The sequence below is a fragment of the Lithobates pipiens genome, unplaced genomic scaffold (genome assembly GCF_037356315.1).
Source record: "Lithobates pipiens isolate NorthernLeopardFrog02 unplaced genomic scaffold, aLitPip1_a1.2 Scaffold_13, whole genome shotgun sequence".
Lineage (NCBI taxonomy): Eukaryota > Metazoa > Chordata > Amphibia > Anura > Ranidae > Lithobates > Lithobates pipiens.
The window spans coordinates 511,134,953-511,152,332 of record NW_027507718.1 but is presented as its reverse complement, the minus strand read 5'-3'; the positions used below and the strand labels follow the sequence as shown (position 1 = coordinate 511,152,332).

At 45.4% G+C, this 17,380-nt stretch overlaps 1 protein-coding gene across 1 annotated transcript in view; it reads left to right on the top strand.

The window, feature by feature from the left end:
- The window catches only part of ATP6V1B1 (ATPase H+ transporting V1 subunit B1), a 167,627-nt gene extending 156,441 nt beyond the window's left edge, over positions 1 to 11,186 (top strand). The window contains exons 10-14 of the mRNA XM_077478057.1: positions 903 to 1,053; positions 3,270 to 3,352; positions 4,144 to 4,248; positions 8,018 to 8,147; positions 10,911 to 11,186. Coding sequence (XP_077334183.1) covers positions 903 to 1,053; positions 3,270 to 3,352; positions 4,144 to 4,248; positions 8,018 to 8,147; positions 10,911 to 11,068 — 627 coding nt within the window. The 3' untranslated portion in view covers positions 11,069 to 11,186. The remainder of the gene's footprint in view (positions 1 to 902; positions 1,054 to 3,269; positions 3,353 to 4,143; positions 4,249 to 8,017; positions 8,148 to 10,910) is intronic.
- The last annotated feature ends 6,194 nt before the right edge of the window (positions 11,187 to 17,380 follow it).

Here is a 17,380-nt window from a genome sequence, read left to right as displayed (position 1 = left end):
GTCATCTTTGACTCAGAGATTTCTATGGATGCACAAATAGGATCAGTAGTCAGCGGATCCCACCATCTTCTCCGCCTGCTACGCAGACTCATCCCCTTCATTCCAGAAAAGGAGAAAGTGGTAGTAGTTGGAACAATCATCAATTGGCAACTTGACTACGCAAATTCCCTCTACATAGGACTACCTAATTACCAGATTGCACGCCTACAAGTCATCCAAAACACAGCAGTAAGACTAGTCACGGGAAAGAAACCCTGGGAATCCATCTCCCCATCCTTGAGGACCCTACATTGGCTAACGGTAAAGGATAGCATCACATTCAAGACCCTCTGCCTCACCCACCATTGCTCACAAGGAAATGCTCCTCAATACCTATGTGAGCAAATAAAACATTACATACCCAATCGCAGCCTCCGATCAACAAACCAAAACCGCCTCCTCATCCCCAAGTCCCGCTACAAATCTAAGGGAGAATGAAGATTCACAGTCCAAGGACCACGGCTATGGAGCGCTCTAGCCACAAACATCCACATGGAAGAAAACCATTGGGCCTTCAGAAAAAAACTCATCAAAAAACCTCTTCTAAGAAGCAGGACAACATAGGACGGACCAAGTGCCTTGAGGCGATTCAGTTCCCATTGCAGCGCTATACAAATCATTCATTCATTCAATAAAAACCTTACAGGGCACTTACATGTCTTCATTGTATTGAAAACTATAAAAGGAAAAAAAAACCTTTTGGCTTGAGTTTAGCATAAAATTACCGACCAAGCTGGGAGAAGTTCACTTATTACGGTCATGGCGGGTGGGCTCCTTTGGGAACACAAACAGAAAAATGTGTTGGTTGATTGCGCGATGGGTACATACATCCTAATAAGATTCTTGTTTTTTTGGTCTTACAGGTATCGGCGGCCCGTGAAGAGGTGCCTGGTAGGAGAGGATTCCCCGGGTACATGTACACAGATTTGGCCACCATTTATGAGCGAGCTGGCAGAGTGGAAGGCAGAACGGGCTCCATCACGCAAATCCCCATCCTAACTATGCCCAATGATGGTGAGTTCCTTCCTACATCCTTGCAAACTTTCCTTGCCCCACTTTCTTCTAAAGCCTGACCGGACCTGCCCTGCTCAGTATACCAAACTGATTACAGTTACAAACTGAACTTAGATCAGTAGTTCGGGTATAGGTCATATGGGCGCATTACTATACTATACCTATACTTTCTAATATATATCATTATAGATATATGATAGATATCATATATATCATCATTATAATACCCTATTCTAAAGCCGTATACACACAATCGGAATTTTGGTCGGAAAAAGCTCTGATGGTTTTCCCGACAGAATTCCGACAGGATTTCACTCAAGCTGTCTTTCATACACATGGTCACACCAAATTCCGACCGCCAAGAACACGGTGACATGCAACACGTATGACGGGACTAGAAAAAGGAAGTTCAATAGCCAGTAGCCAATAGCTTCCGTCTCGTAGTTGAATCTGAGCATGAGTGAGTTTTTGCACGTCAGAATTGCATAAACACAAACACATTTTTGGATAGGAACTTTTTCCGACGGAAAAATTGAGAACATGCACTCAGTGTTTTGCTGGCCGAAATTCGGCCAGCAAAAGTCCGATGGAGCATACACACGATCGCGTTTTCTGACCAAAAGCTCTCATCGGTCTTTTGCTGGCCAAATTTCCGATCGTCTGTACGTGGCATTAGTCTATTCTATGTACCCTGTAAGGGATAGATATGTATAGTTACCTATTTTGAGTCACTCTGATCCGGTCACATGATCGTGTCCCAGTGCCGGCTTCAGGACACAACCCATAGGTTTATTATGGGGCATCTGTTGTCATCTGTCCTTCCCCTACAATGGAACTCGATATTGTGACTGGGCCAGAGCACCCCCAGAAGAGGTAAGTATACAGTAGGCATGTGCACTATTATATATGACAAAAAAATTGTCAGTTTTCTTTTCTTTCTGTCTTTTTGTCTTTTTTTTTCTTCAGTTTATGAAGTCATTCGTTATGATCGAACATGTAAAAGAGAATTTCCTCAAAAATGGGACTTTAAAGGACCATGAACACTCAAAAGATGAAAATTATATAAAATAATGAAAAATTTATTACAAAAGATAAATACATTATACATCAAAAACTAAAACAAATCATCTCTGTCCATTCGTTATGATCGAAATTTGTTATTTTGAATAAATTCGCAACTTCTGAAAAATTCTAATTCGTTATGTTCCATTCTTTTAGATACAGTATTCATTATTTAGATCATTGTGAAAAATTTGAAATGCGAATAGCTGAAATTCGAAAATCTGAGAACTCAACAATCAGAAAATTAAAAAAGAATGAAAATCCCAAATTTTTAAAAATCCGAGATAATAACTAACTAAGTAATAATAACCAACTATTAAATGATAGGTATTGGAATTTCCTTTCAAATTTGGCTCTTAAGCCCCATACACACTAACACAAAACCATCATATAATATGAGGTCAAACCTTAGGAGTTTCAATTTGTATGCAACCAGGCAGGCCCTTGCACTACATGGTTTTGGTAAATCTGAAGACAAAAATCAGCAGAAAATCTGATAGTGTGTATTGGGCTTTAGTGAACCTAAAGAATACGAATTTATCCGCAGTTACAAATTATCCAAAATAACGAATGCCGCATCTAAATTAATGGACTATAGCTAATTAATAATAATAAAAAGCTTTTAAATTCGTATTTGTTCCGTTCACTAACAGCCAAGTTTTGAAAGGAAATTCCAATACCTATAATTTAATAGTTAGTAAGAGTTATTATTAGTTAGTTAATTATTATTTTGGATTTTCGAATTTTTGGGTTTTCGAATTTTCCCTCTTTTGAATTTTCAAATTCCTAAATTTTCGGGTTTCCAAATTTTCATTTTTGGAAAAATTATTTAAAGGGGTTTTAATTAATTCGAATATTTCTTAACGAATTTGTTGAATTTAGTTGAAAAACAAGTTTGGTACGAAACTAATTGCGCATGTCTAGTATATAGATCTTTCCTCTACAAGTTAGATATAATAAGTTTAACTGATGCTTAAAATTCTTGTAGCATTCTTCCAGGCTCATATTATTCTTTTTTATTTTTATTTTATTACGACCACAACATACAGGGATATACAATGTAGCATTCTTCCATGCTTATATTATAACACACACAAAAAAAAAAAAACATGCCAAATAACCTAAATATCCTATTACTTTTTACCCATTTGCAGATATCACTCATCCCATTCCTGACTTAACTGGATTCATCACTGAAGGACAGATCTACGTAGACAGACAACTTCACAACAGGCAGGTCAGTTTGCCATTCCATATACAATTTGACATTTCGATTGGAGGGTTTCCTCAAAGCTGAACTCTAGGATAAGCAAATATCATTTCAATCCATTCATCGTGTGTATTCTTCCTTGAATCTTGGTATGCTTTTTTGTATTTCTTCCAGTAATTCAGTGTGAGACTCTCCCTCTGTGCAGGAGCTTCCTGTAATAAAGACCGGACACTGCTGCTCTCTCTCCTTGTACAGGGTGACTGGTCTGGTCTCCGCCCCCTCCTGTAGTTTTCTGCAGGCAGCCTGTAGTGGGTGGGGCCTTCTGGGCCCCTCCCCCAGCTCTTCTCTCTGCACAGGCTGTGTAGAGCACAGTAATAATGTCACTGCTACTTTTACAGGGTTGTTTCTAGGTTGGTAAAAAGGCATTCAGTGCACAAAAAGCTGGATTTTATTATCCTTTATGGCTATTGAGGAATGTATTTGAATAAAAAATTTTGTTCACCAAAAAATATTTTTTGGATTTTTAAAAATATATATTGATCACTGAGTCGGCCCCAGGCATCTTTTGTCCCAGAATAATTTGAGCTAGAGATCTCTGGTGTAATTCCTGACCACCAAGGATGTCTTCCCTTTACATTCTCCATGATATAAAATAAATAATAATCCAGCAGAGATAGCGAGACTCCCTCCTAATATATACGATAGGCGTGCAGACCCGAGAACTCAGCATTTTGTGGACTTGCCCTTTAACCAACACTTCATCATCTGTGGATTTAAAACTCATAATAATAAACGTGTTTAATTTGTTTTTTTTCCAGGTCTACCCCCCTATCAATGTGCTTCCATCACTGTCCCGTCTTATGAAGTCCGCCATTGGAGAAGGCATGACGCGAAAAGATCATGGTGATGTTTCCAACCAACTGGTATGCAAATCCTTGGCTCGGGCACCATCCACATCTGCTAGACTATGGTTTTTGTCTACAGTGTATATATTCTCCGTGAGGGACAGGTCCACAAACCACAACTGGGGTTGGAGGTTTTTGATCTTTCTAGATCTCATTTGGTACATTTTCGTCCTGGAGTTAAGGCTACCATACATAGGTCAAATTTCAGCTGAATTGGACGAAACTCAAGCCATGGGTGCCTCTGTTGGCAGCACTTGGCCACCAAAAGTTGATTGTTAAAGGCTAAGTTCACCATTTTTTTTTTCTAAAATCCAGCTCCCCTACGTACCAATTTACCATTAGTGTACTTCTGTTGCAGAAAAATAAACGCTTTCTATGATTTTTAGAACAAAGCCTTACCTCAGCCCTGGTGTGTTACATAGGAAAAACTTCCTGGTATGTAGATTTGGAACGTGAGAACCAGTAAGACACAGAAAGCAGTTCATCAGCTGACCTCATTAGCATACACATCCTGTACCCATCAGCTATGTTTGCACTGCATCCCCGGCGTCCCTCCACATGAGCCCGGGCCACATGCTAAACTCTGATTTAGTGACAGGGCCTGTCTGATTGAATACAGAGTGAATCAATGGATGGGGATAGGTAAGGTGAACTTAGACTTTAAATCATCTTTTTGCCAAAGGCACTGGGTGAAAACTTATCAGTCGATTAGTGATTTCATCCAGCCAGATGCAGGCACCGTTTAGGTTCAGGGTGCCGACTGTCAGAATATGACGGCCAAAAAGGGACTCCTCCATCCACATTTTTCGGCACGCATGGAGGAATCTGTTTGATTCCTTTTGTTCAGCCTGCAGGCCACCCATGGCTCCATTCCTCATCCACAGTGTAGCTTCACTTTCAACATTACAAAATATAGAAAAACTTTTTAAAAAGTAGAGTTTGCCACAGCAGCTAGGTGGAGTTGGGAGTTCCAGAACATAGGTCTCAACTTTGGAGCCCTAGAGCACATCTAGTGTGTGATGCCAGATATACATTTAGATTAATGTTTATATAATCAATATTGTAATATTGATTACTTCTATTACTTTTAAGAAAAACACCAAGTTGGCTTGGTTCTGTACCGATATTTATAGACAGGTTGGAGGCACTGGCCCTTTCATTATAGCTTTATGGTATCGGTTGGCCAAGTGCACCTAATATTCATGAGATACTTCAACCACCACAGTCACCACCTTTGACTCATTGATGATAGAGCTCACGGAGGACAATAAAAAACAGAAAAGGGCAAAATTATACTTGCAAACTTTCTTGAGTTGCCTAGATATTTTTCAGAGGTGTAGTACCTTTGCCACTGCTTTTAACTTCAACTCCTCCAGGACAGTCCTGGCATAGAACAGTGGTCTTCAAACTGTGGCCCGCAGGCCGGATGCAATCCTTTGCTTGTCTTTATTAGGCCCTTTTGGTAGTTTTCATCCTACTGACACCAACAATGGGGGCAAAGTTCCTGCCACTGACACCAACAATGGAGCATTATTCCGCTGATGCCAATAACGGGCACCCTTCCACCCGCTGACACCAATGATGGGGTACTATTCCTTCTACTAACACCAACTATGGGGCACTATTTCTCCCACTAACACAAATGATGGGACACTATTCCCCCCCCCCCCCCACATACACCATCATTAGTCAAACAATTGTGTACTATTCTTCCCACTGACACCAATGTCCCACTGACACCAGTAAACTGGCCCCTTTGTTTATCTTTGTTTATAAAGTTTGGAGACCCCTGGCATAGCATATCACTTAATTTACTTAAAGCCCAACTCCAAGATATTGGAAACCTGTCTCCCACCCCTCCCTCTCACCTACTCTAACTTACAGATGAAAAAAAAACAGTCTAAATGTCCATTTTACTTATCTGAAGCCATGGACATATGATGATCCTTCTCTCTTCTACTGTTTACTTGCTGGGATTCTTCTTCGGGTGTCCACTTCACTGTATACATGATGTGCATAACTCCTATTGGTGGAGGGCGACATTTTCAGTGGCAGGGTCTTCTCTCATTGGCTCCAGAGGCAGGAGGACTCATGGGAGCATGGAGGGGGCCTATGCCCAAGAAGATAAGGAGCAGGGAAAAATGTCTGATCCCTAGGGCAGGATATTAGCTTTGGTCTAGAGCAGTGGTCTGCAAACTGTGGCCCGTGGGCCGAATGCGGCCCTTTTCTTACCTTTTTCCAGCCCTTGGGGCACTATTCCTCGCACTGGCAGTAACGATGAGGCACCACCAACAGTGGGGCATAGTTCCTTCTACTGAGAACAACGATGGGGCACTACTCATCCCACTGACACCAACAATGGGGCACTATTCCTCCCACTGACACAAGCAATGGGGCACTATTCCTTCCACTGATACCAACAATGGGACACTATTCATCCCACTAACACCAACATTGGGACACTATTCATCCCACTGACACCAACAATGGGACACTATTCTTCCCTCTGACACAAACAATGGGGCACTATTCCTTCCATTGATACCAATAGTGGAAATTATTACCTCCATTGACACCAGTGATGGGGCACTATTTCTTCCACTAATATCAATGATTACTGACCACAGGCACTGTGCAATTTATTTTACTCCCACTGACCACCAAGCCTGAGGCATTGTTTAATTCCAGTAACGCTGGGGCATTTTGTACCCCCACTGACAAAGGTGTGGCCCACCTAAAGTTTAAAGAACAGTAAACTGGCCCTTTGCTTGGAAAAGTTGGAGACCCCTGGTCTAGAGGAACTTTTGTATTTTAATCCATTTCACTGAAGAATGGCTTAGAAAGAGTGGTATGGAATCAAGACCGGAGAGTAAGGTAATTGATACACAATACACTTTTTTTAATTCATTTTTTTCCTGGAGTTGGGTTTTAAAATTTGGGATCACCTAAAGGTGGGCAGGTTAGGAGATAGTCAGACAGATTGAGATAGGGAGTTGCAGAGGATGGGAGAAGTTCTGGAGAAGTTCTGAAGGTAAGCATGGTAGGAGGAGGTCTTGGAAGGAACGAAGACAATGGGTGATATTTTGAGACAAGGATGGTGACATGGCTGGGGGGAAGTGTTGTGAATGGTTTTGTGTGTTAGTATTTTGAATCTTATTCGATAGGCCAGCGGAAGCCGATGGGAGGACTGGCAAAGAGGGGTGGCGGACACTGAACATTATATATAGGTTTGATTTTTCCAGAAAGCTCCACCTCTTTATATGAAAGTCCTATCCTTCACCATGGTGTAGTGTCAGGAGCAGGATATCAAACGACTATTATTATAGAAACTGAGTCTCATGACATCTAAGCCCTTGTACACACGGTCGGACATTCCAACAACCAAATCCCTCAGATTTTGTCCGATGGATTTTGTCCGAAACTGTTGCATACACACGGTCGGACAAAAATCTGATCGCTCAGAACGTGATGACGTTATTTTCGTTACGACGGGACTACGTTCAGGCTAGTAGCCAATAGCTTTGGTGTAGGAATTTGATCTGAGCATGCGTGGCACTTTGTCCAAGACCACACACAGTCGGATTATTCGAAAAAACGGTCCAATCGGATACATTCCGTCAGAATCTCCGACCGTGTGTACAAGGGCTTATAGTAGGAATGCCAGTCTATACATGTGTCTGATCAATTTTCCAAAAAAAAAACAATACAAATGAGGAACTGCATGAGTTGTGTTGTTCAATTCAAATGTTCTAGTTTAGAGTAATTTTGTCTTTGTTTCATGGAACAGTATGCTTGTTATGCCATCGGGAAAGATGTCCAGGCCATGAAAGCCGTGGTTGGTGAAGAAGCCCTGTCTTCAGATGACCTCTTGTATTTGGAGTTCTTGCAAAAGTTTGAGAAACAGTTCATTACTCAGGGTAAATTATCACTAATATTATCATTCATTTGTATAGCTCTGACATATTCCCTGCTGCACTATAGCATATAACATCTGCATCAAATTTAAACTTGTAATAGTGTGACTTGAGACTATCCATGATGCCAACATCCCAAAAAAAGTACAAAAAAAAAAACATTAGGTGAAAGGCGATTTTGTAACCATCATATATCAAATAGTCAATAGATAAAATTAACAGTTTTATTATAGTAAGATTAAAACCATGCAATTGAAAAAAATATATATTCACAGGCTATATATATCTATGACATGGCATTTAAACTATAAAACATGAAGAGCTTAATGAAAAATTTATGAGACTTTATGTAAAATCCTAAATTATTGCAAGTTCTCTCAGCTAAAGACAAGCAAATCCTGGAATACAATTCAAGTAACACTGTGCAGATCTCAAACAAGAGAGATATGCATTTCTGCCACTAGGGGGCACTGCAAGGGAAAGGCTCCAGTTTACTATTCCTGTGGGCTCCATCTTGTACCTCCTACAGCTGGGTGATTGTTGGGATACAATAGATGATAGTTTCTGTCCTCTCAGACCTTATTTGACAGGTTAAGAGGGTAACATTTGACAAATGAGTTTATCTTTATAACCTTTAAATGATTCCTATTAATGTTCTCCCATCATTATGTCTACCTATAGTCTGGTCAGTACATTGTTTTATCTTTTCCCATCTAAAAAGGTGAGACCAACATCTAGAGTTTGGAAACATTTCCACAGTGCAATTTCTGCTGAGAGCAAAGCTGTAATTTGCAAATATTTTGAGAAGAAATGTTCTTTTCCAAATGCTACAAGGATGAAAAAACACATCCTGGTATGCCAGAGGTGCCCTAAAGACAAAATTACTTTTGATTTATAAAACTACTTCACACTGAATTTATAAAAAAATTCTGAAAATTTAAATTTTTTTCTGGAAAAAAACCAGGGGAAAAACGCATTTTGAGACTTGTTCTTCTTCAGGGTCAACTCAATAGACAAAAAAGGGAGGTAGATGGTACACACAGTACCAACTGTGCATTCCCATACCAATGCACTTATATATGTTCACAGTGCTCTACACTATAAACTGCTTAGAGCAGTACCTTTTGCCCCTCAGGGATGTACACTTTTCTGTTAACACTATAGTTTATTAGCTCCAGTGTTACAAAATGGCATTAACATTATTATAATACGCTTATATATTTTCCACAGTGCTCTACACTGTGAACTACTCACAGAAGTCACTGACCCTGAGGAACTTACACCTTTTTGTTCTTACTACAGTTTAATAACTCCAGTGTTCCACTTTTCCATTCTTACTACAATTTAATAGCACCAGTGTTACAGGCACCATTCAAATTATTAAAAGTCTCCGCCCCTGAGGAACTTACACCTTTCTGTTCTCACTAAAGTTTAATAACTCCAGTGGTACACTGTTCTGTTCTTACTACAGTTTAATAGCACCAGTGTTACAAAAGCCAAAAAATGATTATAATGCACTTATATATTTTCCACAGTTCTCTACACTGTGAACTACTTACAGCAGTCTCCGCCCCTGAGGAAATTATACTTTTATGTTCTTGCTACAGTTTAATAACTCCAGTGTTTCACTTTTCTTTTCTCACTATAGTTTAAAAGCTCCAGTGTTGCAAACACCAATAAAATTAATATAATACACTTATATATTTTCCACAGTGCTCTACACTGAACTACGTATGGAAATTGCTGCCCCTGAGTAACTTACACTTTTCTGTTCTTGCTACAGTTAAATAACTACGGTGTTTCATTTTTCTGTTCTCACTACAGTTTAATAACTCCAGTGTTCCACTTTTCTGTTCTTACTACAATTTAATAGCACCAGTGTTACAAGCACCATTCAAATTATTAAAAGTCTCTGCCCCTGAGAAACTCACACCTTTCGGTTCTCACTACAGTTTAATAACTCCAGTGTTCCACTTTTCTGTTCTTACTACAGTTTAATAGAACCAGTGTTACAAATGCCAAAAAAATTATTATAATGCACTTATATATTTTACACAGTTCTCTACACTGTGAACTACTTACAGCAGTCTCCGCCCCTGAGGAAATGATACTTTTATGTTCTTGTTACAGTTTAATAACTCCAGTGTTTCACTTTTATGTTCTCACTATAGCTTAAAAGCTTCAGTGTTTCAAACGCCATTAAAATTAATATAATGCACTTATATATTTTCCACAGTGCTCTACACTGAACTACATATGGAGATCACTGCCCCTGAGTAACTTACACTTTTCTGTTCTTGCTACAGTTTAATAACTACAGTGTTCCACGCTTCTGTTCTTATTACAATTTAATAGCACCAGTGTTACAGGCACCATTCAAATTATTATAAGTCTCTGCCCCTGAGGAACTTACACCTTTCTGTTCTCACTACAGTTTAATAACTCCCGTGTAACACTTTCCGTTCTTACTACAATTTAATAGCACCAGTGTTACAAGCACCATTCAAGTTATCATAAGGCTCCACCCATGAGGAACTTACACTTTTCTGTTCTCACTACACACCTTCACTCTTTTCTGTTTCTTCCCTTCCAACTCTCTCCCTCTTCTGATGTCTCTTGGTCTCTCTCTAGCCCCTAGTCAGGGCCCATCTGTTACATTTCTTGATTAGTTTACAACAATTAAACGTGATTGGTTGATCAGCTGGTTCTTGCACAAGACTGTTAACCAGAAAGGTAATTCCTGCTCGTGTATTTTTTTCCCCCCAGGAGCATATGAGAATCGGACCATCTTTGAGTCTCTGGACATTGGATGGCAGCTGCTACGAATCTTCCCAAAGGAGCTTCTCAAGCGTATTCCGGAGTCCATGCTGGCCGAATTCTACCCCAGGGAATCCCGGGCACAGGCAGGTCTCTCCAAACGCTAAATACAAGATTGACTTTATTCATAATACCACAAGAAAACGCCAGTACATGGTCTTTAAAACTATATTTATTTTGTATGTGCTTCCTCTTGTTTCACTATTAAAGTGTTACTCCCTCAAACCATGTATCTGATTCATTGTCTTCAACACAAAGGATTTTACATGACTAGTGTAGTCTAGATATCCCCAACCTTCTTTTACTGTCCTTGGACCACACGTACTACCCCAATCCCCTTTTCTTTTACCCCCATAAAATAATGAGACCACACAGGAGTTTGGAGTATAAAATGGCCATAGCAGCCTTTTTATTATTAACCAACTATTAAATATTTTCCAATTTTATCATATAACCTTTGTAACGACAACTTTTTAAATAACAGTCTATTGGTCTATGATGGTACCCCCAAACTTAACACTTTCCACCACTACACTGCGGGACCTTTTTCACCATAACAGGCCTCCAGCCGAATGATCAGTTTGGAGACAACCCCCTTCCCGCAGTGCAACCATTACCGTATTCCAGCAGACATCGTTCCACTGGAATAAACCAGAGGGGCACATACTACCGATGAGCCCCCCACCACTTCCATCACGTATGATTTTGCCACCATCAAAGACCAAAGACACCGCCACAGCCCGCAAGGATAACCCCTTACCCTTAAGGGCCCCTCCACACCCGCAGGGCCCGCTGAATCTCCTCCTAAAGACCCAGCGCCCACCGGTCAATACCCCCAGCTGAGAGGTGAATCCCCTCGCCCCCCGGAAAACATACCCACCTTAGGCTCCAACTCCATGTGTATAACAGCCCAAACCCCCTTACATGACACCACTCACCCACAACCTTTTACCACATACAGGCTTTATTATACTTTGCCACTGCTAATGCCCAAATCTTGTAGTCCGGGCAACAATGTCGGACCACCCATGAACCCGGCAGGGAAAGGTTGAGCGGAGTGCCACCTTCTGACTTAACAGCCGAGCTTACCCCCCCCCCCCCGATGAGACTGACCCCCAAAACATCCTCTCCCACCCGGAGAACCAGAACGTCCAGTTGCCTGACCGAGCCAAGCTTAATGTTGCACTTCCGGTACCCCCTGTTCCACACCATCCCAGGGGTCCCCATCCAGTGGATACACACCTCCTCCCGAGAAACACCCAGCCGCCTGCTATCAGATCCATCCTCCGCCCACCTGGCCCCCCAACAACCTAGGGATGCCTCAATATCCAGACAAGGCGTATGTGCACTTCATCCGAAAGGACAGAACAACAAACAAGGGTATCACCAAAGACACGGGGATGCCCCCACGACCAGACAAGGCGTATGTGCACTTCATCTGAAAGGACAGAATCGACAAACAAAGGGGTAGCACCAACAGACATAGGGATGCCGCCATATCCAGACAAGGCGTATGCGCACTTCATCTGAAAGGACAGAACGACAAACAAAGGGGTAGCACCAACAGACATAGGGATGCCCCCACATCCAGACAAGGCGTATTTGCACTTCATCTGAAAGGACAGCACGACAAACAAGTGTAGCAGCCACAGACATAAAGATGCCCCTATATCCAGACAAGGCAGATTTGCACTTCATCTGAAAGGACAGAATGGACAAAACCAGGATAACACCAACGTAGAACACATTCCACAACTAAAGCCGAGCCAATTATTAGATAGCTGCCTCCAACCCTGTACCACGCCCACTCCCAAGTGTGTAACAATATGTTGGCAAACGCCAGTGCGGAAATACCTACCTTCTCACCGTGCCATCCTCATTACCTCCACCTCATGCAGCCCCACCCCTGGCACCCCTGTGGTGGCCCATACAGTCCAACCCCCACCACCCTAAGGCTTTTCCGATAAACTACCACGACTGGAACGTTGGATACTCCGGAACCCCCTTTTGCGCCCCTAGAATGGCCCATCCCCCCAAAAACTGAACACTCCAAGAGTCCATCACCACCTCCCCAGGGCAACCTGGGAACCAGGCAATGTAAACAGCTGCACACTCATCCTTTTCCCTCCGTTCTGACCTAGACCTACACAAACGGAACCACACTACCCTCCCAGATAGCCACATCTAGAGCCGTAAAAACCCCCCCTTTATGCCGCCTGCAGGGGCCCACCAACACCCCCCCCCCCCCCACTCGAATGACGCCAAAACGCTATGTAAAACAGCTGTATAAAATTGTATCCCTTAAGTCAAGGAACACATGGAACCCCAATGGCCCCCCTTTGTCCCAAAGAATGCAAAGCAAATGGCAACCAAGGGTCCGCAAGCATGTGACACCTCCAAAGCCCTGTAAACGCGTGTGGCTCCCAACACTCCATCCGTGACGTCCATCTGGCCCCCGAGAGCGGAGGAACAAAGCCAAACCAGCCATTTGCCGCCTAACGGAGGACACCGCCCCCCCATACCTTCATGTGCATGGAAGGAAAATACCCCACCCACTGTCTGACCTCCGACCCAACCAACACAGCCCCCAGCAAGCCATACAAAAACCATCCATTCACTCCTTACCGTGTTGCAAGCCACCCGGCCGACCCACTCACCCCCCGGGGACCCCCCCTTCTATGCAGATGGAGCTAGCTCCCGAACTCGGCCCACTAAAAACCGAGACAGGAAATCCAACAGAGTATGGACACTTCCCAGGAGGCGTGCAGCATACATAACAGTGGTCAACTGCATGCAATGCCCAAACGAAAATGGTGCAGCAACCACACCACCATCTGTTAGGACGTGGGCATGCGGTAGACAACCTGTACCGCACCCAGTGTCAAACTGCCACCCACTCTTAAAGGTCCTACACGTCTCCCCCACAACTCCATAGCCTGGACCCTGCAAACCAATTAATATCAGCTTACTCCCCGGTCCCGCCCAAATCGATCGCCCCTGATACTCCTCCAACACGTGCGCCCAACAGTCCGGTCCCCGTCGTATTCCTTAGAAAAACCTTATAAATCGGGCCTGGGCCTGCACCCTGGCTGCTGCCACCGCCAGCCGTCGGCAGAAATCCCTGCGCGCGGACTGCTGCGACCTGCAAAAGTAAAACACCCCAGTAAAGACTGTAATAACCCCAATCAAACCCCGCTGACCCAACATCCCCGAATCTCCATCCCGACCACCTCCGTTCGCGGATCCGGGGCAACCCTGATGCCCCAGAAAAGTAATATCTGCCCTCGAGCCCTCAGTCTATATAACCGCCACCCATGGCACGCCGAACCCACTTGCGAAGTGCCGTAACATAGACAGGAGAATCGCACCCCCCTTTCGAGGTCGGTATCCCCACACCCAGAAAGGCATGCAATAGCGGATGACGGAAACAGGCCCAACATAGTCTCAACCACCCACTCCACCGTGACTAACATATGAAACTGCTTGCAAGGCATGGAGCAACCCCTGGCCAGACCTCCATTCCTGTACTGGTCCCTTGCCCCAGCATCCCCGAAGAACAATGAAAAGCTACCTCGACGTCAGGCTAAGCCCCGAATGTTCCTTTCTCATAGCGCTACTCCACCTGTCAGCCACTTCAAGGAAGAATCAGACGCCGTACCAGCTTAGGGGTCCCTCGCCACAGTAACCGAATCCCAGCTGGTAAACGAGAATTGGGGCATAAGACTAACCTCCTTCGATTCCTCCCCAGGGACCCCCCCCCATTGGTGAACAAACCAAATCCCACCATATTATTTCCTCTTTTTTTTTTTTTTTTTATTGTTTATTATCATAACCAGGGCCCTCCCCCATGCCCCACCCTCTCCATATTTACCGAAAAAAAAAAACAGATTTGTTTCGGAGCAGACCGGAAATACTGCACCATAAACGGCACCCCCGCCAGGGAACACGGCAGCCCAAGAAATCTTCTACACACCCATCAGCAAACAGCCTAGCCGCCCCCCCAATCAGGGTACCTAGTTTGGAAAAGGCTGCATACTTCCCCTTCTCCCCACCGTCACCATCCCCCTTGTTCGCCAACTCCTCGACACAGGCAAAAATCTCCGAAAAACACCGGGACAGGGGACAAGAACCCCCCACAGCAGATGCCCTCCTGCCCAGGACAGCCGTAACCCCCCAATCCACCGTAGCTCCCATATAAATACCGAGGCGGGTGTCTCCCCAGCCCCCCACCCCCTTGAAGAAAAACTGCCTCGGGGGGCCCCACGTCCAAAACCCCAAGCGCCCACATAGGCCGATATCCCGCCATCCCACCAGAGAGATCGACGAACCACCCCCTTCCCGTTTAAAGGAAGTACCATACTTCAGCCCAGCGGACCCCCTCCATAACCCAATGTGCCCCCCCCCAATGGCCGCAGTATAACCGGCAAGAGCCGAGCAACGTGCCTGTTGTCCCTTGACCGTTCGCTCGTCACATAGCAAACGCCTGCAGCCCAGGCACAACGTCCCAAAATCTCCAAGGTGCAGCAAGAGAAGAACTCCCCATACTCACCCCCACCGTGCTGGATCCGAATCCCCGCCGTAAATGGGCTCCCAACAGCCCCTCGGAGCACCGGGAAACCCCCTACGTGGCCACTGCAATCATAACCTACCCGGGCCCCCCCTGCACCCCGCACATTGCACCAGCCTGCCTACCAGGACGCTTGGCAGGGGGCCTTGTCAAGGCCGAGGGGGGGGGGCCACGCCCTGTCCGCTCTTTTCCCCCCGGCAACCCATGGGTTTACCCACGGGGGCCCCCAAACAGGTCCTACCAACCCCCCAACAACCGCGCAGTTTTCCCACTGTCCCAAAAGTGCCAGGTGCAAATGCCCGACGCCCCGGGACAACCGCTGCATCCGGACGTGCCCGCAGCCTAGCACCCCCAATTCCTCACTTCCAGCATCTGACAAAGAGCATCAAGAACTCGACGTGAGAAATGTACCATCTTACCTAGCTGACGGGTAGGGCCCCACAGCCGCTGCTCCTGCCACTCCAACGATGCGAGATCCCACGGCTGCTCGTCTTCCAGCAAACTGGACCGTTCCTCCCCCGACCTCACCTCATTAGCTGGGCCCATAGGTGGAAGCAGCCTCCCAGGTGCAGCATGCCTGGGGGCCGTAGATTCCCAGCTGCACAGCGGGCCTCTCCCTTTCGGTGGATCCGTCCACCACAGCACAAGCCCCACGTTTGCCTATCTCCAGGTGGGCCGCCCCGCTGTCCTCCCCCCTACCGCGCTTCCCACAGTCCCCGTGGAGCCGCAGAGAAACCCAGCACCTCCCCCGCTGTCTCACCCCCCTGGCTGGCACTGTTGAAGGGGGGGGGGGGGGGGACACAATCTCCACCGGCCCGCGCACGCTGTCAGGGAACGGGCGCCATTATGGCCCACCCCACCCCCCCACTCCCCCAGCGACTAGGAGTTTTCTGTACCTCATGGGGGCGAAACCCCCGTGTGATCCTCGCCGGTGGGGTCGACGGACCGCTAAAAAGGGGGGGGGGGGGCACCGAAGTGGCGCTGCTCGCCGCTGGGGGAGAGAAGCAGGGGCAAGAAATGCCTTGTGTACCGGACCGCCGAGCGCGGGAACGAACCTCCCTCCGTGGCCTGCCTCCTCCGCACGATCCCCATACCGCACCGCCGCTTGGACGCCACTCTGCCCCCTCGCTTGTCGCTGCAGCCCGCCACCGCGCCGTGAAGAAAGCGACCTCCGTGTAGCTCTGACAGAGGAGCAGCCTGTGTAAAACGGCCTCCTTCTGTCTCTCTCACTGACTGTTCCCGGAAGTCCCCGCCTCCCCTTTAAATAAACTCTCCTCCCCCTCAGATTCCTTTATTTCTTAACTCCTCCCCCTTAAGACTTCTCACACTTTTTAACCCTTTGTTGTCTCCCTATTCCACATAGTCATGCCCGGCCCTGCACTATTTTGTTTCTCTTTTGTTCGTTCCGGGCCTCCCTGGCTTCATCCACGTTGATGTTGTTTCCGATGGGCAGGTAATGACCATATGTTGGGGTTTTTCTTGTCATTGCCACATGAGCCAATGTGGAAGAATACATGAGAATGGGGCAGAGGGAATTATGAATATCCCTGGGCATTTCCACAATGCTGTGACCAGGCTGTTGATTTATATCCAAAAACCACAGATTTAGAGGCTCCTCTCCTATATTAAAATAGCTGACTCTGATTTCACTGCACACTGTGAGCTTGCCACAATGTGCATTAAAAGCCACAGCAAGTGAGATAGAGCCCCGCCTCATTTTCTGGCTGGAGGACATCCAGCATAATCTAGCCCATTTCTTCCCAGTCTGACTGTCCCTGGCCCACCCTCTTCACTCATTAGCTTCCTTTCAATCATGAAGGCCCAGCATCACATGTAGGGTGATCTGCATGCA